General features: G+C 50.4%; 1 protein-coding gene across 4 annotated transcripts in view; it reads right to left on the bottom strand.

Moving 5' to 3' along the window:
• SDK1 (sidekick cell adhesion molecule 1) overlaps positions 1 to 25,561 on the bottom strand; it is a 513,421-nt gene that overhangs the window by 472,280 nt on the left and 15,580 nt on the right. For all 4 annotated transcript variants that reach the window (XM_021087982.1, XM_021087980.1, XM_021087981.1 and 1 more), the window contains exon 3: positions 23,666 to 23,813. In XM_021087982.1, coding sequence (XP_020943641.1) covers positions 23,666 to 23,813 — 148 coding nt within the window. The remainder of the gene's footprint in view (positions 1 to 23,665; positions 23,814 to 25,561) is intronic.

Below are 25,561 nucleotides of genomic sequence, written 5' to 3'. Positions count from 1 at the left end.
CATCCTCAAGGAGAAGCCCCCAGCCGGGCTGCCACCCGGACTCCCAGGGCAGCTGGGCTGAGGACGGTGGCCAGGAATGCCTGTCAGAGAAAGGAAGTCTAAAGCCAAAAGAAGCAGTCAGTCAGGCACATGGCAGTCGAGGCAGCAGAAGAGCACGTGCAAGGGTCCTGGGGTGAAGCAGGGGCAGAGCAGGTGGGCTACTGTTCTGAGCGGCTGTCTCCCTCAAGAGAGGGAGAAGCATGAGGATGCCGGAGGCAGGCAGCGGCCACCAGGCTGCCCCCGCCCCCCGGCCCGGACTTCATCCTGGGACCATGGAAAACGGCCTCAGGTGGGAGCCCGGGGGTGAACTGTGACCTGCAGAGAGACTGGTCACCCTCCAAGGCAGAGACTGCACTGCGGGGTGGACGAAGGAAAGCTGGAGACCCCGAGGTCAGATCAGAGTTTCTGCAGGGAGCTAAGCAGCCCACGCCGATGGCCTGCAGGAAGGTGGTGGCGGTGGCACGTGAAAGGGGGGGAAAGGGGGCCCCCGGGAAGAAGGCAGCCAGTGTTCAGAGTTTCTCTTCATGAACAACACCAGCTGAGAAACCGCCTTTTCACGAGAAATCAATCTTCGTCTGGTCACAGAAGAAGGAAGACAAGGCCAACAGCACTCAACGTTTCAACCTCCGCACTGTGCTTCGTGCCGCCTTCGGCTGTGGCACCATGTCAGGAACGGGAGGGAGGGGGAGGGGAGAAAGGACAGTTTGTTAACTCGGGGGTATCAAGCACAAGACAAGCCTCATTCGTTCACTCATTCACTCAGGCACTATACATTCCGCCCACGGATACGTCTCAGGTACCCTGCGTGGCATGCGCGAGGTGCCAAAGCAGAGAAAAACCAGTTTCTCTACTCAGAGGAGTGCAGCCTCGCTGGATGGGAGGTAGGAGGGGTTGAACACAAATAAAAGCAGAATTAGGCGCGATGTTAGTCGATGCGCGGCTTATTGCGCGGCTTCAGGGGAGCATCACCGCCGAGTGAAAGAGCTTGCGGAGCCCGCTCCACGCGGGCCCACGGCTCAGGCTGCCGGTGGTTAAGGCGCGGGGAGCGCCAAGGGCGAGGAGTGCTTCCGAGGCGGAGATGAGGCTGCAGCCGCCGCGGGCGCTGCGGAGGGTGTCCACGCGCGCAGGCACCTGCGGGGAACGCGCAGGGCGCGCTTCGCAGAGCAAAGGCCCGTCCGCAGGGGGTCAGCGGCTGGAGAAAAGAGCAGCGGTCAGAGGGAAGGCCATTCGTTCTCAGAGATTTCTACCATTAATTCATTTCTCTGGCCTCATGGGAGTTCATGGGCTCCGAGTGAGTCCCAAGCATGTACTCAAAGCTGGAAAGGTCTGAAGCATTTCACTGTTGATACAGCTCCGAGCCCCTCTTCCTGGAAATGGCGAAATGTCCTGTAAAACCGCTGCTCTCTTTCAGACGTAAAGACCAGACCGTAACAGTTTCTGTTTCTCGGAGGCAGTGTCCCTTTGTCTGGGGGCCACAAGTGAGACACCAGGTTGTTAGAACTGGGGCAGACTTTGGCTACTTCCTCAGGTGAGCGAAAAACAGGCGGTTCCCCCAGAAAGAGATCTGAGCACACCAGAAGCTAGAGCACACCAATTCCGTTTTTCAAATTTCTAAGCCCAACAGCCCAACAGCGGAGGTGTCAGATGATGCTTCTCAATAGATGCACAACCCTTGACACGAGTAGGGCAAACATATCCCTGTAACACGGCCAATTTTACAACCACAGCAGCCACAGACAACCAACCGTCTCGGTTTACTGGGGGCGATCGGTGCTCAAACCGGGACGATCCCCGGCAAACCCACATGAGCTGGTTACTCCGCGTGTCACACGCACCCTTTCGCCAGACTGCGGTTGAAACAGTCTATTTCTTTTCCCGACGTACCCAGTGTTGTGTTGCACAAACCCCTCCATGCCAGCATAAATGTCTACGAAGACTGCGTCACAGAAAATAAGCAAAACCGAGAGAGCGAGCCCCAAATCAAGTAGCTATGTGACAAACATAAATTCAACTTCCCTGCGTATTTTATTTAGTTCAAAACTCAAAAGAGAAAAACATATCATGCGTGAAATAAAATTTCATTTTTGTCTAATCCCCTGGAAGTCACCCCATTTGAGGACAGAAACGCGGATGCTCAGCTCTCTGCTGGAGGATGTTTCATTACCATTACAAAGCTTATTCTAAAAGGCAGCCTCACAGCCTTCCTTCAAATCTGGACGAGTCAAACCTCCGTACCACTGCAGTAGAAGATGGAAACCTGTGACTCAAGTTTATTGAGTCTGAGCATATTAATACTAATTTAAATTAACCTAATTGGGCATTCTTTCCAGGCCAAATTGAAATCGAATACGTGTTCTAGAGCTGTGGTGTGTTTAAGACCTCAGATAGGCTACAGACACATGCGAACCTGGACCAGCGCACAGAGATGTGTGTCTGTATTTCCTCTCCCCGTGCCTGTCTCCCTAGATATGTCTGCGTGAGCGAGCACACGTGTGGATACAGCCACAGACCCAGCCTACACCCATGAGGCACACCTGGAGGACACAGAGCCCTAAACATTTGCTGCCGAAGGGCTCTCTCAGCAAATGAACCGCCCTGACCCTGAGCCTGTGAGCTCCTGACCTCCAAGCATCCATGGCAGCAGCCTTCTTTCTCGGGGCCCAATAGTCCCTGGTGCCATTATCTTGCTGAAACAGGGTCGTGAAGTGGACGGGTGGAATCTGAGAGACTGGTCCACAGCAACGGGTCTGTCCCTTTTTCGACCAAGACACTAGGCATGGCAAGAGGACAAGGAAAAAATGTGTCCCTTGCTCCAAGTCTCACCCTTTGTAATGTCCTGGGGCTTTCAAATTCCTGTAACCAAAGAGGATATCTTCTTGAAGAATGTAGTGATGCATCTGATCACACCCTTAAAACCTGCATAACGTCCATACGACTCACCCCGCAGGATCTATCTCACGGCTGCTTCATTAGCTGCATCCGACCGTATACTGTGATAGAGAATGTGCACTTTTGTTCACATTCAGGATTAAGAAAATAATTTTCACGCCTCCAGATGGGTTGAGAGAATCAGAAATACGAGATGCAATTTTGCTGTGCAAGATTTACTTAAAGGAACTAACTCCAAGAGAATAATACAACCATTGCCTCTTCCTCCATTTGAAACACTCAAATAAGGAATGAGGGTGAGAGACAGAAGAACCACCGACAGTCATGAGGCTCTCACAGCATCCAGGAACTAGTCCAAAGTCTCCAAGTTTACAGGTGCTCGCATCAGTGTGCCTCCGGGTTCTGTGAGGCCGGTACTGTCATTCCAGCCACACAGGAGAGGAAACTGAGTCACAGAGAAGAAGCCGAGTAACGTGCCCACAGCCACACACCATTAAATGGCAGAACCAGGGTTTGAACTCAGGCCATCCAGTATCAGAATTGATATTCTTAGCCACCCTTTTGTATTGCTTCTTTCTAAGAATCTATTATCCTTCCTAATTATCCACATTAAGAACAGGAAGAGAAGAGAAAATGCTAAGACAAGGACATTTTCCACGAAATATTTAGAAATAGGATTTTTAAAAATTTTAATCTTTCACTGCTTTTCAAATTTTCCATGATTGCCATAATTCCTTATTTCATCATGAGATCAAAGAAATGACTAAAATTTATCTGGGGCATTGACGAGTTATTTAAATTCATATAGAGTGTCTTAGATGAAAGCCAGGCACTAAACAGCTAGACATTCCACACACAACTAAAGACCAGAGATAAGCCCTCGGCAGGCCGCGGTGCCTCCCTTCTCTCCCACTTTAATTAGCACGAGTGCTTTTTCACATTCATTTCCATAGACAAAACTCTGAAGTTCAACTAAAATTTCATTCAATAACATTAACCCATGCACGGCAGCTTCAAAACAGACGGTGACTGCCCCATATATATCCAGTTTCATAAGAAGAAAAAACTAACAAGGTTATGGATAGGAAAAGGCTTGTGTCAAGTACCTGGGACTGTACAGGTTTCTGAGAGAATAAACACTCAGCTGCGCCCAACACAGGTAAGAGGTGATCTGGACCTTCAGACTAAGCAGGAGCTGCTGCCCAAGGATCTTCCCGAAAGAAAGGCACGCGCTAAAATGGGTAGACGCCACACAGGCGATTTCTGAACACCCACGATTGCTCAGCACTGATAATTCACAAACTTGTTTCAGGCATTAAAGGAGGGGCCGGACTCAAAACATACACATTGTACAAATAACCGAAGGACGCCATGTATCTCTCGGATGTAACAATGTAGCACCTCTAATAATGAACGTACATCGGGACTGAGGAAGGAAAGAGTCACGCTCTCCAAGATAAACCCCTTCTAAGGATTCCTCCCCATTCATAACCTTCCAAGGGAAAAGAGCACAACGCTGCCAGCAATGATAAAGGCCAAGCACTAAAATACGCAGAAAAATCATCCTGGCTGAAGCATGAACGAGGCTGCTCTGCTTGTTTGATCCCAAACTTTCTGATCTGTCCACAACCCGTTTTCTTCCCAGAGGGCCCTCTAATTTACGGCCACGGCAGAGCCGGAAACGGGACCTTCTCCCAGCCAGGCTGCAGAACTGAGTCCATTCTGTGCAGGTTTGACCCAAAGGAGATGGAAGCTACAGAATGCAAGCCTTCTCCCCGGTTCCCTGCTGGGCCGGACGCTTCCTTTGCTCCTCCTCTGCTTTGCTGGAGCTTTTCCTGGGATCTCTTCTCCCCCCACCCCCGCCCCTGTATTTGTTCTGGAACTCAAGCGGACGCAAACTACACATGGGCTGCAATCAGGTAATTTACGTCCCTTCCTGGTGACTCCCTGTCTTCGGGCACTCCCGATGGCCCCCTCCCTTCCTGCTATCTCTGTCTTTTTCTGAGCATCTTATTTCTCTACCCTTCTCTAATAAATGTTGGAATTTTTAGAACTGGCTTTTCCTCTTTTCCATTGAAAATCACGCTCCTCAGAAGGGCTTCCCCCTCCTCACAGGTTTAAACACCACCTGCATACCAGTAAGTCCTGATTTTGTCTCAAGCTCAGATCTCGCCATTGAGCCCAGACTAAGTCCATCCAACTGTCTAGCTGATCGTGCTATGCTGATGCTTCACGAGCATCTCTCTTGCTCAGTGGGAGTGACCCCAGCTAGCGCCCGTGAGGACACCGGTTCGATCCCTGGCTTGGCTCAGTGGGATAAGAATCTGGTGTTGTCGTGAGCTGTGGTGTAGGTCACAGATGCGGCGCAGATCCCATGTGGCTGTGGCTGTGGCTGTGCTGCAGACTGGCAGCTGAAGCTCTGATTTGACCCCTGGCCTGGAAACTTTCATATGCTGCACGTGTGGCCCAGAAAACAAACAAACAAAAAGACTCTCTCAAACTTAACATGATCCCGAATCATTCTTATCCTGTTGTCATTATTTCAGCAAATACATACCCAAAGGCTCAAATCAGAAACTAGAAGCCTGATTCCACTACCTACCCAATCCACCTGTAAGCCCTATCGATTCTACTTTTTTATTTTTATTTTTTTGTCTTTTTGCCTTTTCTAAGACCACTCCCATGGCACATGGAGGTTCCCAGGCTAGGGGTCCAATCGGAGCTGTAGCCACCGACCTACACCACAGCTCACAGCAACGCCAGATCCTTAACCCACTGAGCAAGGCCAGCGACCAAACCTGCAACCTCATGGTTCCTAGTGGGATTCGTTAACCACTGCGCCATGACGGGAACGCCATGATTCTACTTTTTCAATACATGTTTTGTTGTCATCTATTCACACTGTAACTGTGGATGATGCTTTTAACCTGTAGCTTTGATTTGTCCACTCTGTTCCCTTCCCTCTGCCTCATCTCAAACCAAGCTACCAGCACCTCACTTGCAAAACAAGATGTCCGCAAAAACTTGCTAAGGATTCCCTTTCCACTGTGGTTCCCAACTATCCCATCCATTCTTCGCAAAGCAGATTTTTCAGATTTTTGGTTTTACCATGGTGCAGATCAGACCACTGCCCCCTCCGCGTCATCCCACTGCACTGAGAATAAAACCCCAACCCTTTTCCACAGCCCCATGAGTGGGGTCCTGTTGTCATCTGGGGTACAAGCCCCACTGTCACCACGCCAGGCTCTTTTTCACTTCAGTTTCTTTGTCCCTACTGGACCCAGCTCCTCTCTCTTCAGATTTTGGTCTAAACGCTCTATCCTTGGGTAGGGCTGATTCTCTCGATGGGTTTTCTTTGGCCACTTTTCATCTGTTGACCCTTACCAGACTATAAGTTCTGTGGGAACAGGGACCCAGGTGACATCATACTAGTACCTGTCAGAGTATCTGGCACAAAGGAAGTAGCTGACAAATATTTTTGAAAGGATGAAAGGATGCCTTTTCTTTATTCACATAGAACTTAGCCCAAGAATGTTCCAAAAAAAAAAAATCCAATGAAAGATTTAATGAGGATCAGTGAAAGGCAAAAATGAAAAGAGAATAGTCAATGAAATATTAAATGAGGATCAGCGAAATTTTAAAAAAAGGGGAAAGAAGGCAAAGAAGAAAAGCAAGGAAAAAAACCAATTGAGTCAAGTCTACAGAGGTGTCGAGAGGCCACATAGAGCATGATGCCTCTTACAGGAAATGTCCAGAACAGACGAACGCGCAGAGACAGACAGCAGCTTAGTGGCGGCCAGGTCTGGGGGTGGGGGTGCTGGGTGACGGCTCCTGGGTGGGAGGCTTGCTTTCAGGGCTGAGGGGAATGCTCCGTGGGTGGCGATGACGGTTCCGCTCTGTGAATACACTTGGCCCTTGAGCAACGCAGGTTCGGGCTGTGCGGGTCCGCTTACAGGTGGATACTTTGCAACAGTCAATACCACCGCACTACAGAGGGTCCGTGGTCCATGGATTCCGTGGACAGCGGGGAGCAGGGATACAGGGTCACGTGTCAGTTACACATGGATTAACCCCCACCTTGTCGAAGGGTCAGGGGTCCACTAAAGACGGCTGAGTTCCGCAGTTCAAAAGATACATTCTTCCAAAGGAACTTAGATCGGGGAGCTGCACCTCCATGAAGCTGGTCTGGATCTTTAACAGCCTGTACAAGATGAACTGCAGGGAAATGGCCACAGTCCCTTCCCGAGACTGCCCGCCTCTGAGCCAGGGCGCAGGATGGATGGTTCGCTTCCCCGGAGCCCAGCACAGAGCCCACGGACTGGCTGGCTGAACGGATGAACGACGACCCTGGCATGAAGGGCTGTCGCTTGGAGGCAAGGACGCCAACAGTTAGACCGACCTAGGCTTCGGTCAGATCTGACGACAGCCAAGAACGAGCCCTCGTGAGAAAGCGAGTCCACATCACAGAGACGACACTTAGAAACTGCCAGAGGCTCCCGTGGCCGCTGCTGCATTTGAGTATCACACACAGAGAGTCCCGTGAGGCGGGCAGCGTGGTTGAGCAGCACCTGTGTTTTCCAGAGGACGAAAGGATGTGATGCTCCTTTGCTTCCCCTGGAAACTTCCACTCAGGCGCTGCCTCACAGAAGTGAGAGCCCGGCCCTAGGACACTGGGGACATGTGGATGCGTGGGGCCAAAGTGCAGGTGGCACATGCCCAGCGCAGGCCCCTGGTACCAAACCACTGCGCTCGTGGCCAGGCCGGGATCCTCTCTTTCACAAACATTCACAGAAAGAACCAGAAAGGCCTCACTCAGACACTCGCCTCCACCCCTGGCTCTGTACTAAGGTCGATCCGACCTTAAGTCACGGCCAGAAAAATGTCGGCCCACCAGCCGTCCACAGCATTGGCTTCGGCTCATTCGACACAGGCAAAGGCTGGGTGCCCCAACCCGAAGTGCGGCCTTCCCAGGGTCAGAAAACGAAGCCAAGCGGCTTCTCAAGCGGGCTCTTCTTACTCAGATGCGGCGAGCGTTCCGCAGCGCATCCCTCGCACACTTTACACGCGTGGCGGGCCGTCTGTCTTCCTATTTACATTCCTCGACGACTTTCACAAGTCAGCTCCAGGGCCCCGTGGGCTGCCCCGCCCGCCTCCGGAAATGCAGCCTCTCTTCCCACAGAGAGGGCACCAAGGGGACACAGGCTGCCACCCGCACCAGCACCTCCTCCTAGGCAGGTGGGACACCTCCAGTCCGTGGGCCTCCCCCCATCCTCCCCACACCCCGCGGCCTTCGTCTCTGCGGCCGCTCACGGCCCCAAGCTGCAGGGCATGAAGACTCTGGAGTGGGACCCATCCTGTGACCTACCCCGAGCTCTAGGTGCACCCCTTCCTCCCTGGGGTGCCTTTCCTCCTTCTTTGGACGGGAGAACTTCACGTTGGTATCCACTATTCCTCCCCAAGCCTCAGGGGTGAGATGAGGTGTGGCCAGGCTGGCCCCGATGCAGGGTCCCTAAAGGGCGGGTATGCACGCACTCTCCCTGGAGGGACCGGCTCTCCATGGACAGGCAGAAGCTGAGCTTGGGGGCCACGCCTGAGGTCTGGGTTACAAATGAAACAGTGTTACAAAGCCTTCTTGACTTACTACCAGCCAGAGGCAGCCCCTTGGCCAAAGTCCAAAGCCTGTTTCCTTCACCGGGAATTTGGGCTTCAGGAGCGACTTTCCTGGATGACACCGCTGCAGTTAGGTGCTTGTTAAATGCACAGATGAGCGAATGAATAAATGACCTGCATTTAGGGAGAGGAACACTGACACTGATAATCTAAAGAGAAGGTAATAAAAGTCACTTACGTTTGAAGGTGTCATAAACTATACATTCGATGCACAGGTAGAAATGCCTAATTACCCAGCCAATATCAAGACTGATCTTCAACTGGGGAAGAAAGCAAGGGGAGGGAGGGACTTTAGGGGAGCCCTTCTCCTTGAATCCTGCACTCCAAGGAGCCCCTAACCAAGGACTGAAAATTCACTGCAAAGCAACCGAAAAAAAAATCCATAGTTCCAAATGAGTTGATGAGTAGTTAGTTGACTTCAAATAAATACTCACGCATGTTCATTTATATAATTAGAGGGTGTCATGAGCAGAAGTGGAGATGACAATAACGCCACTGCAGTCCCTTTACGCTACAGGCTAGAACGTGTTTCCACATCTATAATTCTATCCACCAAATAAATGCTCCCCGAGATAATTCCCGGAGCTTGGTAGGGCAACCCTTTTGGGGTTTCCCAGTGTGTCAGCCTTGCTGGGAGCGGTTAAAAGCTTGTCCGAGATCACACAGCAACCAAGGGGAAAAGCCCAGCATGAGGCCTTTGTTTTCTGAGCCTCGGTCTGACGCACACAATCCCCACGCCTCCTCCCCAGAGCAAGCCAAGTACGCTTATTTCTGCATCCGATAAACATTAACTACTTAGTATGGCCAAGCACTGTGCGAAGGTGCTGGGCCTTCAAAGACAAAGAAATCATCTAATTTAAAAAACGGGTAAATGGAGTTCCTGTTGTAGCTCAAGGGGTAATGAGCCCGACTAGTATCCATGAGGATGTGGGTTCAATCCCTGGCCTCACTCAGTGGGTTAAGGATCTAGTGCTGCTGTGAGCTGTGGTGTCCGTCACAGCTGCAGCTTCGATCCCGCGTTGCTGTGGCTGTGGTGTAGGCGGGCAGATGCAGCTCCAGTTTGACCCCTAGCCTGGGAACTTCCATATGCCACGGGTGTGGCCCTAACAAAAAAATGAGGAGAGGACCTGGATAGACATTCTTCTGAAGAAGACATTCAAATGGCCAACAGGAACAGGAAAAGGCACTCACAACCAGTAACTGTCTGGAAAATGCAAAGCAAATCTACAAGGAGGTATCGCCTTACACCTGCTACCATGGCGACTCTCAAAAGACAAGCGATGCCAAGTGCTGGCGAGGATGTGGCGAAGAGGAACCCCAGGCCCCGTGGGTGGGAATGTAAGCGGTGCAGCCGCTGTGGAAAACAGCATGGAGGCTCCTCGGAAAATTAAAACCAGATCTATGCGACCCAGCAATTCCACCTCTGGGTGTGTATCTGAAAGGCATGGGGTCGACATCTCGGAAAGCCCTCTGCACTACCCAGGTTCACAGCAGCACGACTGACAAGAACCCAGACACGGAAACAGCCTCAGTTCCATCGACAGAGGAGGGTTTTTATCAATATCACTCAGCCACAAAACAGAAGGGAAACTGCGGAGAGAAATAAGTCAGGCAGAGAAAGACAGATACCGCATGACCTCACTTACACGTGGAATCTAAAACAACCTGAGCTCAGAAACAGAGACCGGGCTGGTGGTTGCCAGAGGCAGGGGACGGAGGAAAAGGGGCGAAGGTGATGCCCAGGCATGACCTTCTAGTTCTAAGGTAAGTACGTCCCTGGGAGGTAATAAGCACAGCGTGGCTCACTAGAGTACTGCGCTGCGTGTGCGAAATTGTCAAGAGGGGGGACCTTAAAGGTTCTCACCAAAGAAAAACACTGCGGCTATGTGCTGCGAGGGATATTGACGAAAGTTACTGTGAGGTTTTATAAATATGTATATATATTTACACACACACATGTATAAAATCATGATGTTGCACGCCTTCGAATAATACAGTGTCACACATCAATTATATTTCAATAAAACTGAAGGGGGGAGACAAAGAAAACCTTTTCCCTGCTTCTACAGATTCTAATTAGCAGCAAACAAGCCACTATATTCGAGCGGGGACAGACAGCTATACAACAGCCATAAAGAAGCCTATTATTTAGGAGGACCTACGAAGAAATGCATTTAAAAATGCCTCTTGCATTTTTTAAATGATTGTTGCCAGTTCAAAGCATAATGTGGATACTGATTTAAGGGCTAAAAGAGAGCAAGGTATGATTCAAGCAACACATTCCAGGCTTGGCAACTTGGAATTTATTGTTCATTAAAACTGTATTTTAATTATCCTAGTTTTAATTAAAGTATTATGTAGAGTTGGTGAAATGCAATTATGTGCAACTGACTTAAGATGTATAATAGGCTAATATTTGTAAAGAAATGCATTATTGTCACTAGATCTGCTCATGTAAAATGAAGTAGTATTTTATTTTCAAATGAAAAATTGGTACATAGAATATTAAACTCTTGTCATTAAAGTTAAACACGACATTGCCAACTCAAATGGAACCAAGTAATTTCTAAGACGCCCCCTCCCACCCCTCAGGCGACTCCCTGTGCACAGGAGCAGCCCTCTGGCTGGGATGTACCCGGTACCCCAAAGCGGTGGGCATGGCGCCAGCAGCCTGCGCAGCCCACGACCTTCAGTATGTCCACCTGTGTCATGCGATGATGCCCAGCTGCTGCTGGGTACAGCCCTTAACCTGGGCTCCTAGTGCTTGGGGTGCCTGACAAGCCGAAAGAAAACATCAACTTCTCACAACGGCCTTAGCCACCTTTCACTGTGCCCGGGAGGTCCTGGGACAGAGCGCGATGCCCTGGAGCCATTGTCAACAGCGCTGCCAACTTTCTACTCGCCGCCACGGACACTAGCATTAGTCCCAGGAGAACAGCAGCTCAGACACTGGGTCTCCTCCTGGTGCGGTTAGGACAACAATGGCAAAAAGAACTTGCCAGGCCTTAGACATCAGCACTTGGAAAAGCCCACGGAGCATGTCCAGGAGCTAGGACCCAGGCCTCCAGCACGTTGTCTGCCCCGGGTCCCTCCCTCCCAGGTGGCTCTGAGTCCCCAAAGGCAGCCACACACGGCCAGACACGCAGGCACATCTATACGGGCCACTTGACGGAAGCATCAGGCTGTGAGGGGTCTGGCAGGTGCCACAGAGCATGTACCGTCTTCGCTTCCTCGAACACTGCTTAGAAAATGACCTCTCACTCCTTATGGCTTTTGTTAAACCTCCCGACAAACCCGGGAGACAAGACAGTTCTCTTGCGCCTGGAGGAAGCTGAGGGGCCGTGAGGTCACGCGGCTTGTCCTGGGACAGACGTCGCCTGGGGGTTTCCAGGGGCTGGAAGTCCAAGACAAGGCGTGGGCAGACTGGGGGCCTCCCGAGAGCCCACTTCCTTCTTCAGGACGGCTGCCTTCCCGCTGGGCCCTCACGTGGTGGGGGGGCGGAGGGCGCTCTCTGGGGACCCTCCTTTTATGAGGGCACTGATCCCACTATGAAGCTCCACCCCCTGACGAAAGCACCTCCCAAAGACCCCAACTCCTGGCACTGCCACCCTGGGGGTCGGGTTTCAGCGGGTGGGGAGGGCACACGTTCAGTCTCTAGGACCCGGCAGGATCCCAAGATGCTGGAGCCAAACCCCCAAAGGAGCTCAAGGGGGCCTTGGCGGTGCCCCGTCCACCCAGAGCAAGGCCCTTCCCGCCACGCCGCCAGCAGCTCTACCAACCATTTCTCCTCCTCCTTCCAACCTCCTGCTCCTCTGAAGCCCACGTGACCCAGCCCCCCCACTCTCTACGCCCAGGGTGTCCCCCTGCCCTTCTGGCCATCCTCCTGCTTACTGAAGAGGGCTCCTGCCGTCATCATCCCCGTGGATGACAGCCACATCCACGGCCACTCTCACACTGTGGCCTCAGAGCCGTCACCCGCCCACCTCCACCGCCATCCCCCCACACCATCTCAGCCCCTTGCTCACGGTCACCCGGCCAACCCCTACTGAGGTTTCATCCTGAAGTCTAGACCTCAAAGACCCCACATCTTAAGGCAGCTTTTCCGGGAGGCTCAGCCTCTGCAACAACTTCCATGCTGACCCCTTCTGGGGGCGGGGGGCAGTGTGGTCACAGGCAAGCAGGAAGGAGGGAGAGGACGGGAGAGGACAGACCCAGGAGGCCCGACTCCACTGGTTCCAGCTGGGCAGCTGCGCTTGACCTCCGGGGACTTCAGAGAGGCCACGTGAAGCTATGTGTCATTCAAGAGTCCGGCTGGGGTGGCGCAAGAAACGCACCTGTGGGTCCACACCCCTCCCCTGCATACACCTGCGCTGACTCCCTCGCGTCCAAGTTCACCCCAGATTTGTCTTGGCCACCTTTCTGGACAGCATCCCCTGAGCCCTGCCAGTGGACGGAGCAGCCAAGGTGAGGATGGGAGATCCGAGGGGCCCAATGGCCCCGCTTCCTCTCAGTCCCGGCTCAGGTGCCCTTCTGGCTCACAGTCCTGCGGTCTTGCGACCCTGCCTGATGGGGCCATCCGTCACTTCCACCCCCACACAGCCCACAGGGCGCTGAGAGTCGCCCCCACCCCCCGCAAGCCCCCCACAGCGTGTTCCTCTGTCCCACGCGGCAGGCTGCACGTCATCCTTCTTGGAACCCAACGAGCGGCCTGCCTGCTCCACAAGTGCATCAGAACCTCTCGACTTTAGTGAACAGATCCATCACCACAGACCACAATTGTGCACTTGCCCTCAAACCCTCCCGTAAGTCCAGTGTGTTACACAATTTGCTTTTGACTCCCCAGAAAATTATTTAATACCTCACATCTCTTCTGGGGGACACGTCACTCCAAACTAATTAACCTCACCCCAACGGTCAGAGGAAATAAAAACCCCAAAAGACAGCCCTCGGTTTTCTACAAGCACATCTGCCAAACAACATGTGCTCAAGCCCCCACTACAGGCTCCTGTTCTGCAGTGAACGAGTCCCTTGAAGGGCCCCCGGTACAGTGACGAAGCCAGTGGGCCACGGCACGCTGGGCCCCTCATTCTCCTGCCGTGACGTGGGGGCCCCAGCCGCCCAGCTCTGCCTTCTCCAGGACGCTGCCCCTTGCTCACACTCTACGGAACCCTCGCCTTCCCCTTCTCTAGTAGAGACTCTCCATCAGCATAAGACTATGCTGGTATTTCCTGCCTAGAGAAGATCACACGAAGCTAGACAGTGAAGGACAAACATCCTTTGCTATCACTTACATGTGGAATCTGAAAAAAAAGGACACAAAGGAACTTATTTGCAGAATAGAAACAGGCTCACAGACTTTGAAAAACTTACAGTTCCCCAAGGGGACAGATGGCGGTGGGGAGGGATGGATTGAGGGTTTGGGAAGGGCGTGTGGTACCTGGAATGAGGGGCCACTGGGGACCTGCTGTATGGCACAGAGAACCTACCCCACCCTCTGTGACCACCTAGGTGGGAAAAGAATCTGAAAGAGAAGGGACGTGAGTCCATGTAAAACTGAACCACTTTGTCGCACAGCAGAGATGATCACGACCTCGTAGATCAACTACGTGGGGTTAAAGCTTCTTAAAAAGGAAAGAAAGAAAAGAAAAAGAAAAAATCCCCCCCTACCCCCAACGTCACGGATTTCCCTGCAGCCATTCTCAAGAAAACTTCCCAAAGAGTCCTCTCATCTTGCTGTCTCCGCGTCTCCTCTGGGTATTTCAAAATATTAAATTTGCGATCACCAACTGCTTCCTAACTAGAGAAACTACTGAAATGAAGACCGCCATTTCTAACATGCCTCTTCCTTCTGAGGTCAGTACTCCTTTTCCTCAAGCCCATTCTTAGGAAATCTTCGAAACGGAAATTCTCAGTCTGAAAAGGTCTTTCCTCTTGCCGTTCCTCTCGGGTATTAGTTTGGCTGGGTATGAAATTCTACGATGACAGTTACATTCTTAGCATTATCATTCCATAATCTTCGGTATTATTGACTTCTCTATCACTGCTACAAACTGTCATCTAATTGGTGTTCCACCGAGAAAACCTGAACACTCACTTTTAAGACTTCTTTATCTTTGAGGCTCTATGCTTACTAAATTTGAATTTATTTTTATTTATCCAATTTTTAGCTTTTTATGCTGCCTGACTCTGGGGAGTCTTCATGTCAGGAGCGAGTGCAACATTTACCTCTTGGAACATCTTCTCTGCCCCATTTTCTCAATTCTTTCTTTCTGGGACTCTCTTTAGACTTCTACTGATTCTTCTATCCTCACCTCTTCACCTGTCTTCTGTAGTTTCCATCTTTCTTCTGTGCTATATACTGAGTATTTTCCTCAGACCCACCAGAAGAATATTTTTAACTTTAGCTGCATATTGTCTTCTCTCTTACACATTTGATGGATTTTCCTAAACAAATGGTTGTATTTTCACTTCGAGAAGTTTAGTTTTTCTCTTTTTGGTTCTTTTTAAATTCAGCACATTAAAAGACATTCAACATCATGAGCCATTAGGGAACTGTAAACTAAAGACACAATGAGTTATAATCACACACCCATCAGGATGGCTGAAATGAAAAATAGCGAGAGCACTGAAGGCCATAGTGAGGAAGCCAAGAAACTGGACCATTCGCGCATCGCTGGTGGGAATATACAATGCTACAGTCGCCCTGGAACCAGTTTGGCATTTTCGTAAACTAAATATGCAGCAATCATCCAACCAGTCACTGCATTCGTGGGCATTTATGCCACAAAAATGAAGATGTGTTCACATACACGACATGTACAAGAATATTTCGAGCAGCTTTATTCAGAAGGGTGAAAAACTGGATACCACAGGTGACAGGTTATATGAGCCGTGGTATGTCCATACCATGAAAAACTACACAACGCAAAGGCCCCAAGCACTCTTACATGCAGGAACCAGAGTGGATCAGAGCTATGCTGAGTGAAAAAAGCCAGTCCCTCAAGGCTACAGACTGCACGCGTCCACATATGGAACATTCTCCCAGTGATCAAATTAGAGAACTGGAGAAGAGACTGGTGACAGGCAGCCTTCAGGGTGGGGGATGAGGACTGGAGGGAAAGCGGGGGCCCTGTGGTGACAGAGGCCCGTGTTCTGACTGTGTGGACGCCAGGGTCCGGGTGGGATGCTGTTCGCTGTTCCCCAGGGTCTCTCGTAGGGGGGAATGCTTAGAGGGCCGGTAGGGTCTCCCTGTCTGGCTTCCTAACAACTGCAATTAACTCAAATACTACGTTTAATTTAAAACAGAGGGAAAACCAAATAGTGTGTGATTTCACTTCCACGAGGGACCTCCTGGAGTCAGACTCACAGAGACGGAAAGCAGACAGGCGGTTGCCAGGGGCTGGGCACGTGCGGAGGGACAGGCTTTCAGTTTTACAAGATGAAAGCGCTCCAAAGGGGAAGAGTGGTGCTGGCTGCCCAAGGATGGGAACATATTTGATGTCTCTGAATCTACAGTGAAAGACAGTTACAACGGTAAATTTCACGTTATACACATTGTACCACAGTTTCAAAAAAATCTCCCAAAAAATAAAAGCACCAACCCTCCCAAAGACATCCCCCTGTATGGAGAATACAACCCAGACTTCTCTTCTGATTCCGGTGCCTCCAGGATCCTGTTTCCTGTCTGTTCCCCTCTCTTTGCCCTGTCCTGGCCCACGCTTCACGACGCCCTAACCGCGACACTGCAGTTCAGCTCTCTCCTGCTTCTGCACGTCTGCCCCACTGCTCACAATACGCATCCTCCAGATACAGGCACGGCCGACTCCTCCTCTCGGGGCTCAGCCGGAGAGCAGGGCAGCACAGAGGGCAAGTGCGGCTCGAGAAGCCAAGGCTCCGACCCTGACCAGCTGCTGGCCTCTGTCTTTGTCCCTATCAGCCAAGGAAGGACAGTGACAGTACAGCTCATAGGGCTGCTGAGAGGATACAACAGATCCTTGCAGAGCAAACACTTCAACAGTGCCTGGCGCTCCAAACCCATCAATAATTACTGCCTCTCAAATATCACCTTAAGAGTATCACAGAAATTATGTCGAATGAAAGAAAGCAGAAACAACAAGTTCGCTATCCTGTGATTCCATTTATAAACAACTGGAGAATGAGCAAACTGACCTATGGTAACAAAAATTAGATCCGAGGGCAGGGGCGGAGCAGGGACAAGGGTGGTAACTGCACTGGAGAACGTGATCAAATGAGGATTAAATCCATGCACGTGTGAAGTTCCGGTCGTGGCTCAATGGTTAACGAACCTGACTAGTATCCATGAAGACGTAGGCTCGATCCCCGGCCTTGCTCCGTGGGTTAAGGACCTGGCGTTGCCGTGAGCTATTGTGTAGGTCACAGACTCGGCTTGGATCCCGCTTTGCTCTGGCTGTGGTGTAGGCCAGTGGCTACAGCTCCGATTAGACCCCTAGCCTGGGAATTTCCATACGCCACAGGTGCGGCCCCCAAAAGACAAAGGAAATAAAAAAAATCCAGGCAGGCGTTAAAATTCATCCACCTGCATGCTTAAAAGCTGTACGTTGTGTTGTATGTAACTCCGCAAAGTGGTTTTTAAAATGCACCTGCTGTGCATGACCCTCCAGGTAGAGTCTCCACCTTGCTCCCTCCTCCCCCGCTTGGTTCTCTCCTGCCTCCCCTTCATTTCCCCCAGAGCGTTCCTCATCCTGAAAGAATCCTGGTTATCAACCCGCTTCCACACCGGACCATAACTCAGGGAAGGCGGAGCGTCGGTGCCTCTGTCCCCTTCCTGTCCCTGGCGCTCGGAACAGTGCCTGGCACCGAAGAAGTGCTTGATGAGTATCTGCTGAGCGCAGGAAGGAAGGAAGAGAGGAGTCAAGGCAGGACTGGCCGTGAGCAGCGCTGAGGACGAGCTCCCGAAAGCATCTCAGCATCATCCCCTTCGTCCGCCTCACTTTGCACAGGAGAAAGTGGAGGCAAAGGACGGTACTTTTCCCAAGGTCAGAACTAACGGTGGAAGCAGCGTGGAGCCCGCATCTCCTAGTCTCTTTCACTTCCACCCCATGCGGCTCAATTCACACGTATAGACACACTCTATAAACAGTCACCGAATGCCTATAAAACACAATATATAAATTTTAAAAGCATATTATTTTGAAAGCCCAGTTAACTATAAAAATATTATTACAACCAGATCTACCTCACTCAAGCATTAAGTTGTGACTTCCAACACAAGTGCTAATTTAAACAAATCTTTCTTGCAGCAATTGAAACGAAATGGTAATAAGTTAATGGGCAATTACGAGGCAGACTCTTTCTAAGTCACCAGGGATGCTGTTTACTGCCGATACTTCACAATTCAGACTATTCCTGGCAAGTCATCTCACAAAGCTGACTGGAGGTTTGAAAGACTTAATCTGCAAACCTCGCTTTCTGAGGAAAACGCACGCCAGTCCACTGGCGCTTACCCATTCCTGTCAGGTAGGCTGCAGGATGCGGTCTGAGCACAAGAACCTGCAATTAAGCAAAAGAATGGCACTGCACACAACAAGTTTCTGGGTCCTAATCTGATAACTGCCGACGTAAATTACCTCCCGGAGGTAAGAGAACTGCTGCCTGACATCAACATTCGCATGCCACGTTTCGAGAAACAAAAAGAAACAAAGAACATACATCTGAACTGAAATAACACAGAACAATTTCATTATCGAGTTAGACTGTATTTAGAAGACAAGGCTAGACGCACCTTCGATATGCAGAGATAAAAAACCAACTGGATTCGGTACATCAGAAAAATAAACACGCCTTTTTTCACCTTCTCGAATAAATACAACCTATAATTACCAATTCAAAATTCGGCGTATACCTCATTCTCCATTCTTGCAAGACACGGTTTGCCTTCCCAAGGTATAGCTCACCCCCGCATCAGCACCGTCTCCTCCTAAGCCTGGCGATTCCTGGTTTTCGACCTTTTCCGGGAGGATGTCTGCCGACACGCTAAGACCTTTCTTCACAGTCTTCATTCACTTGCTCGGTCTTTCCAGCATTTCATACCCGCTCTGCAGGCACCCGGCCAGATGAGTCACCCAATCAAAGACGCTTCAGGTGGTCCAGGCCCGGGGAGGTGAAAACCAGGGGAGGAGACAGGCCCTGCAGAGGCAGCTCGGGCTCACAGGCCTCAAGTCTGAGGGTGAGATGCTGGGAGGGAGCTGCCGGGCCCGGTGGGCGCCCGTCGCGGGTACAGATGCTCACCGGAGCTACTCCAGCTCCGGGACGCCTTTCTCCTTTTGTCCCGCCTTCCCCTCTTATCGGTGCCCTGTTGAGTCCGCCACCTGCACCCCCTTTGACAGGTTACCTAACACCGTCGGGCCCCAGTTCCTGGTTGTGCCCAGGAGGCCACAAACCGGTCGCCTTGCCCCTGTCCCCGGGCCCGCCCGGGCGCAGCCCTGGTCACCGCCCAGTCCTCCCCTCCTGGGGGTGCGGCTCGGTGACTCACGAGCTACTCCAGCTTGTCTTCCCGGGGCTGAGCCAGCGTCACCCCTGGACACCACGCAGCCAAGGGATCTTAACTGACCCACATCAACACAGCGACGGCCCTGAGCTTAGGCGGACCTCCTGCCTCACCTGGAGTCTGACACACACACCACCAGTGACTGGCTCCTCTGGCCGGTGGCCGGCACCCCACACGTGACGAGGCCGCCGCCGACCCTCCCCACAAACCCGCAAAACCTCGTTCGCCCCCAAACACCTCCCCATTTCAGGAAAGGGCAGCTCCGCCCTGAGTTGCCGAGGCCAAAGTTCTCAGCCACCCACGGCTTCAGTGCTCTGACACCTCCTGTCCAATCCAACAGGAATCCCGTTGTTTCTACTTTCAAAACGTATCGGCATCTGATGCTTCTCCCGCCCGCCCAAACGCCGCTGCTCTGAGCCACGGGGTTACTGCAGCAACCCCCAGGGGGCTGCCGGCTCCGCGTCTGCCCCTCCACAGTCCCCTCTTAGCACAAGCACCCTGCGTGAGGCTGCACGGCTCTCTGCTCACGTGCACAGAGAAAAGGCCCAAGTCCTCTGGGGCCCAGGAGCCTGGTTCTGGGAGTCCGGCCCCAGGCCCGGGAGGACCCATCTCCAGCACCCCGCAGCTCCCCACAGCCCCACGGCCTCCCTGCTGCCCTAGGCTGGCTGCTCCCGCAGAGCTCCCTCTGCCCCTTCTCACCCGCACACGCCTGCGCCCGGCTCCCTGGACTCATTCGGCTCTCTGCCCAGAGAGCTCAGGATCCGAGAGGCCTTGTCCGGTTCCAGGTCTGAAACAGCAACCCCACCCCGCATCCCCTCGGCCCACTTCACCATGCATTCACCAGGCTGGCCTATTTCCTTGCAGCTGGAGGCAGGTCCCCTGAGGACAGGGCCCTGGGCGTGGGCTCTGCCTATTCAGTGCGACAAGGGCACCTGTGCACAGAATGCCCAACACAAGAGCCTGGCGAGGGAGTGAAGAGAAAGGCCCACAATGCGGTCAGGACTTGGCAAGCCTTCCGGTCAGCCTTCCCATCAGATGTGAAGCGGCCCAGATCCCACCCCCAGGCTGCACTTGGCCTTTCCGCCGTTCCCATGCAGTCTACTGTTCACTCAATGCCGTGGAGCTCACGGAGAGGGAGCCAGGGACGGGGCGCCAGATTCTGCACGTGGCTGTCACCCCTTCCCTTGCTGCTGACCGCCCTGCGCTCAGGGACCCGCTCATCCCTGCAGAGGTCATTTCCAACTCCACCTCCCCTCAGGCCCCTCTGGTTCAGAGGTCATGCCTTAATGGAAAGGCCACAACGGCCTTCTCTGCGTCCAAACTGGCTGAGGTCAGGGAGCAAGAGGCCCAGCAGAGAGGCCAAAGCGCACAGAGGCGAGCTGGTGCTGACGTGTGGGTGCTGTGCGAGCCTCTGGCTCAGGGCCACCCCGGGCTAAGCTGTAGTATTTCCAGTTGAAAGCGGGTGTTCTGAAAAAAGGAGGAAAAGGAGGAACGCAGCTTACGGAAAAATAAATCAAAAGCATGAAGAAAAGTCAGCAAACTAAAGTGAAGAGAAGAATTATCCTGATGCAGAAGCGAGCAAGAGATGTAGAGCCCGGCAGACCTGGGTTTGAGCCCCGGCTCTGCATTTGTCATGCGGCGCCCTCGGGTGGGTCACTTCACATCTCCCATCTTCGGTTATGAGAGCTAATTACACCTGCCTCTGAAGGCAGCTGTGGGGATGAGAGACGAGATGTTTAAAGCAGGAAGTACTCAATAAATAACAGCTGCTGGAAAAATTATTAATAGACGATTCAACTCATTTTTCAAGTTGAGGAACATTAGACTGCTTCTCTTGAAAATGAAACCATTTCACTGTAAGCCTCAAGCTCACAGTTTTGAGGTCGTGAGATGATACTAAAAGTTAGACGGGTGCGGGTGGCAAGAGGAGAGTTTTTCCCCTCCCCGGGACAAAGGTTCATCGCTCGCCTGGGTTAGGGGACAGGCCTCAGAGAATCAGGCTAAAAGCAGGTGGAGAGGTCTGACCCATTCCAAGGGGTGTGAATGTTCCCTTTTGAACGGATGCCTCGGATGGTGCAGAACAGATCTAACACCGTCTGACGTTCGTGGGCCACCGGACCCGGGCAGCTGCCGGCGATGCAGAAAGGCCCTTCCAGCTGAGGTCCAAGCTGAGCATGCTCAGAAGTGGAAACGCAGCATATCTTTGAATGATGGATAAACTTGTATCGGAAACTGCAGGTACTGACTGATGACACCTTGCACAGCAGGCACTTAATAAATACGGGGGGATGATGAGGTGGCAAATGGGGAAACTAAAGGGCCTTGAAAAACGTATAAATATCCATAATCAGCCTCATTTCATCTCTTAAAAAAATAAAGCTACTTCAGCATATTATTCGACTGAGATGGGAGATTTATCAAGAGCTTCCTGGTTGTACGCAGACCATCTATTTGATGCGACACGGAGTGAAGGCTCTGCTAGCGACTTTCATTATTAGCTCACTGGGAATTAAACGATCTTAAGCAAGAACTTGCAAGTTAAAAAAAAAAAAGCTCATCAGATGAAGAGTTGCTATGTCTTTCTACACCCTTCTGCACCTCTTGAATAAATGCTGTGTCCCGAATTTAGCTAGATCCCAGGTTAACAAATGAATCACTATATAATTATTTGCTACGGAGTTCAGATAATCCTTCTGCCACTGACGTCGATGAGAAGCTCCAGCATCTGCGAGGAAGCCGAACTCAATGCCCCCGCCCCTCCCAGCGCCGTCGCTCCTCCCACACTGCGCAGCCCCGGGACCTATCAGGATGCTTCGCTACCTTTGGTTCAGCCTAACAGTCTTCTAAGAGAATGAGAAATTGATGCTTTACGTCTGTTTCCCCCCAACTCCAGAGGCATTTGTTAGAACTGGCATCAATATAGAAAGGGGATACACCTAAGCTAAGCACCTTTTAATCAAATAAAGAAAAAGGACAGAAGTTAATCCTATTTTCCAAGGTAACTGCAATCCTCACTCGAGGATTTTATGTATTTCGTTACTTTTCCTGTTTCCAATGAGCAAAATCGAAAGGTTTGCGAAATCAGCTTGAGCAGAGGCTAGGCTGCAGCAGGGGTGCATGTCTAAGTTTGGGAAGAGCAGGGATGCTGAGCTTAGAGAAGGACTGAGGCGCGGTGCTCGGGTGAGGAGGACGTACAGGTGAAAACTATTCAACCATCTGTATTCCTTTTGGAAAAACAATAAAAGCATTTTCTTCGCACAAAATTTTTTTTTCTGAGAGCAACCATCTAATGGCGTAAATATCTGACTTGTAGCCCAAGCTTATAGCATTGCGTGATTCTTTCAGAAATGTCCACCTCTTGGACTTAAGAGATTACCCTACTGAATGAAGTGAGCCAGAAAGAGAAAGACAAATGGCATACAAAATCACTTCGGGGAATCTGAAAAAATGATGCAAATGAACTTAGGTACCAGCCAGACCCACAGAGGCGGACGACAAACTTAGGGTCACCAAAGGGGAAAGGGCTGGGGAGGGATTAATTCCGACTTTCGGGTGAACATGTGCACACTACCACACATAACAGGGATGACCAGCGGGGACCCACGGTGCAGCTCGGAGACCCACACTCAGAACTCTGCACTAACCTACAAGGGAAGAGAATCGTAAAGGGAATTACGTACACAAAGCACAAAGTGATTCCGTTTCTTCACGTGTAGCATCCACACGGGGTACGCCCAAGACAACACAACACTGTACACTGACCACGCATCTGTAACAAAGGTATTTTAAAAAAGAAGTACCGGTCCTTCCTTGAAACTGTTCTGTTTAGTACACTGCCTATAAATTGCCTTGTGAAATTACCACGTATGAAATATAGACTAAATGTTCTGTTTAAGCACGGAAAGCTCCAAATGAAGAAACTGTGCGGCCTTAGATAAATATCTTTAAGGTGAGAAAGGCAAGAACACCTTGAAATAATGCTTAACTAATCACAAAGCAACTCTTCCGCCTTAGATGGGTGAACCACTAATTAGTCGAGGGGACATAAAACTGTCATGGTAGGATGAAAAGATAAAGAGAAATAAGCAGTAATTACTGTTTTATCGTCAGAGAAAGCAGAATCAAACACAGCTCAGGGAAAAGGGGGGAAAGCCCCCACAGCTCTATAGTAAATACCAGCACTCATTAAATTAGCACTTGGAGCTAAACACAACTCAGGATGACAATGCCGTCTCAAAAAATGCATTCAAAAAACAAAAAAGAAAAAAAGAAAAACAAAACCCAACAAGACGCACCGTGAAGAGGAAGTCAGGGTGCTTTAGTGAGGGCAGGTGGCATACTGAATTAGAATAATGTGAGGTGACGATTTTCTTAAACTGCTGAAACATTTCTAAGTCAGCCTTACAACAGCTGTTCTCGAAGGACTGGAATGGGTCGACCGGACTAAGTTATTCTTTGCAAAGCTTAACCGGTATGTTTAATACGTAAACGGTACCAACACGCGTCGTAAGCGGTATGTGCAAGTTTGGAACGACTCACATTCTGCTGCTTGGAATGATCTTGTGCCCTTCTCTGAACCAGGTCACTTGAGGTCTGGGGCAGCTGGTGATGGGCAGTAGGTTGAGGACAGCTGCGTGCCCTTGAGAGACTGTTTTCCTCTGCTCTGCATCCATGAAATTCCCCATATCTGCACAGAAAAAAAAAATCGGACCTCTTCAGTTGGGGGAAACTTTTGAGGGGGCCACAGGTCAAACATGGCGATAACTGTGTTTTATTGCAAAGTCACCACCGTTGCTCTAATTAAGCAGTAAGACAAGAGATGAATGGTAATGCTGATGAGTGCAGATCTGGGGGTGAAGCGGTGCGTGAGGCAAAGCCACGGGCCGCCCAAGTGCCCAGGAAACGCATCCATCAGCAGAACTTCCTGCTCTCTGTGTTGCTGCGGCAACACGATGAAACATTCGCAACTGGTTTTAATATTGAGATAAACGGTGGAAAAGCATCCTCGTGCCACATGAAGCGTTTGCATGGAAAGAATAACAACATCCTTTTAGACATCTCCTGTCTCCCAAATCTCTCGAGCTGGTTCTACCCAGGCACTTGCTGTGGTCCTGCCCAGTTTCTTCTGTTTTGGGGGTGAATGCTCCCCAAAAGATGTTTTGGGAGAAATATTTTGAAACTATTGATTCATTTTTAAAGGGGTCTCTCAGCCCCATACTACTGACCTAATGTGGGACAGGCAGGTTTTGCTCCAATGTTTGTGCTACTGGTTTACAATATTTTTTTTTTTTAAAATGGCCTCACAGGAGAAACCCCAGCCCTGAGAATGTGGGTACAAGCGGCCAATTTTAAATTAGTCCCACTGGAAAGTTTTGAAAAGTTTCGTATTATGATTAGGTATAGACACGTGTGTGTACACACTGAAAAGGTATGTACAGGCCATTTCCGTCTGAATGCACTGAATGCATACAAAGTGGCAAGAGATCATCAAAGATCTCTATTGTCAGCAGAGGTGTGATTCAAAGGAAATTATTTACTGTGCTACAGCAGCGTTGAACAGTCTAGGAAAAAAGATGAAACAAACTAACGACACAGATTAGAAAAAAATTTAAAAAGTTTTTTAAAATTAAGTGAAATTTGCTATTAAAGAGAAGGAGAAAAGAGAGATAAGAAAATCTACTGCTGGAGATAAAGGATAGAGACAAGGAAATACATCATTCAAAAGGGGGAGCTCCCATCGTGGCTCAGCGGTAACGCACCCGACTAGGACGCGGGTTCGCTCTCTGGTCTCCCTTAGTGGGTTAAGGATCTGGCATTGCCATGAGCTGTGGTGTAGGTTGCAGATGCAGCTTGGATCTGGCGTTGCTGTGGCTCTGATGTAGGCCGGCAGCTGTAGCTCCAGTTTGAACCCTGGCCTGGGAACTTCCCTATGTCGCAGGTGTGGCCCTGAAAAGGGGAAAAAAAATAAATAAATAAGGAAAAAGCCTAAAATTTTATTATACAAACTAGAACTTAATATATCGTAACAGATTCTAAGCTTATTCAAATATGTTTGGGGTACCGATAATATTTTATTTATGAATTATGTTTTCAATTCTTCAACTGAAGAAAAGTTCTGAATTACTCTGCACATGGGTTTAGTTGAGTGGCTTCACCACCACAAGTCAGAAAATGTAAGCTTCCTAATCATTAAAACCATAACTAAACATGCACAGCATCAGCACGTTACCCAGTCACCAGCAAATAGAGTAGAAAAACAGAACCACCAGGAATTATTTTATAAAGCAGTAATGCTGAAAAGTACAAGCCTTAACTGGGGTCAAATAACTAATGAGAAGATGCTGTCGTCACTGGCTGCCAGAGCTCTTCAGAGTTCTCTAAAGTCTATTACGACATACTAACATGTAATTTAAAATTTCTTCACACTTTGCGCTT

The sequence above is a fragment of the Sus scrofa genome, chromosome 3, assembly GCF_000003025.6.
Source record: "Sus scrofa isolate TJ Tabasco breed Duroc chromosome 3, Sscrofa11.1, whole genome shotgun sequence".
NCBI classification, from domain to species: Eukaryota; Metazoa; Chordata; class Mammalia; order Artiodactyla; family Suidae; genus Sus; species Sus scrofa.
The sequence above is the reverse complement of the archived record's forward strand: the minus strand, read 5'-3'. Positions and strand labels throughout refer to the sequence as shown.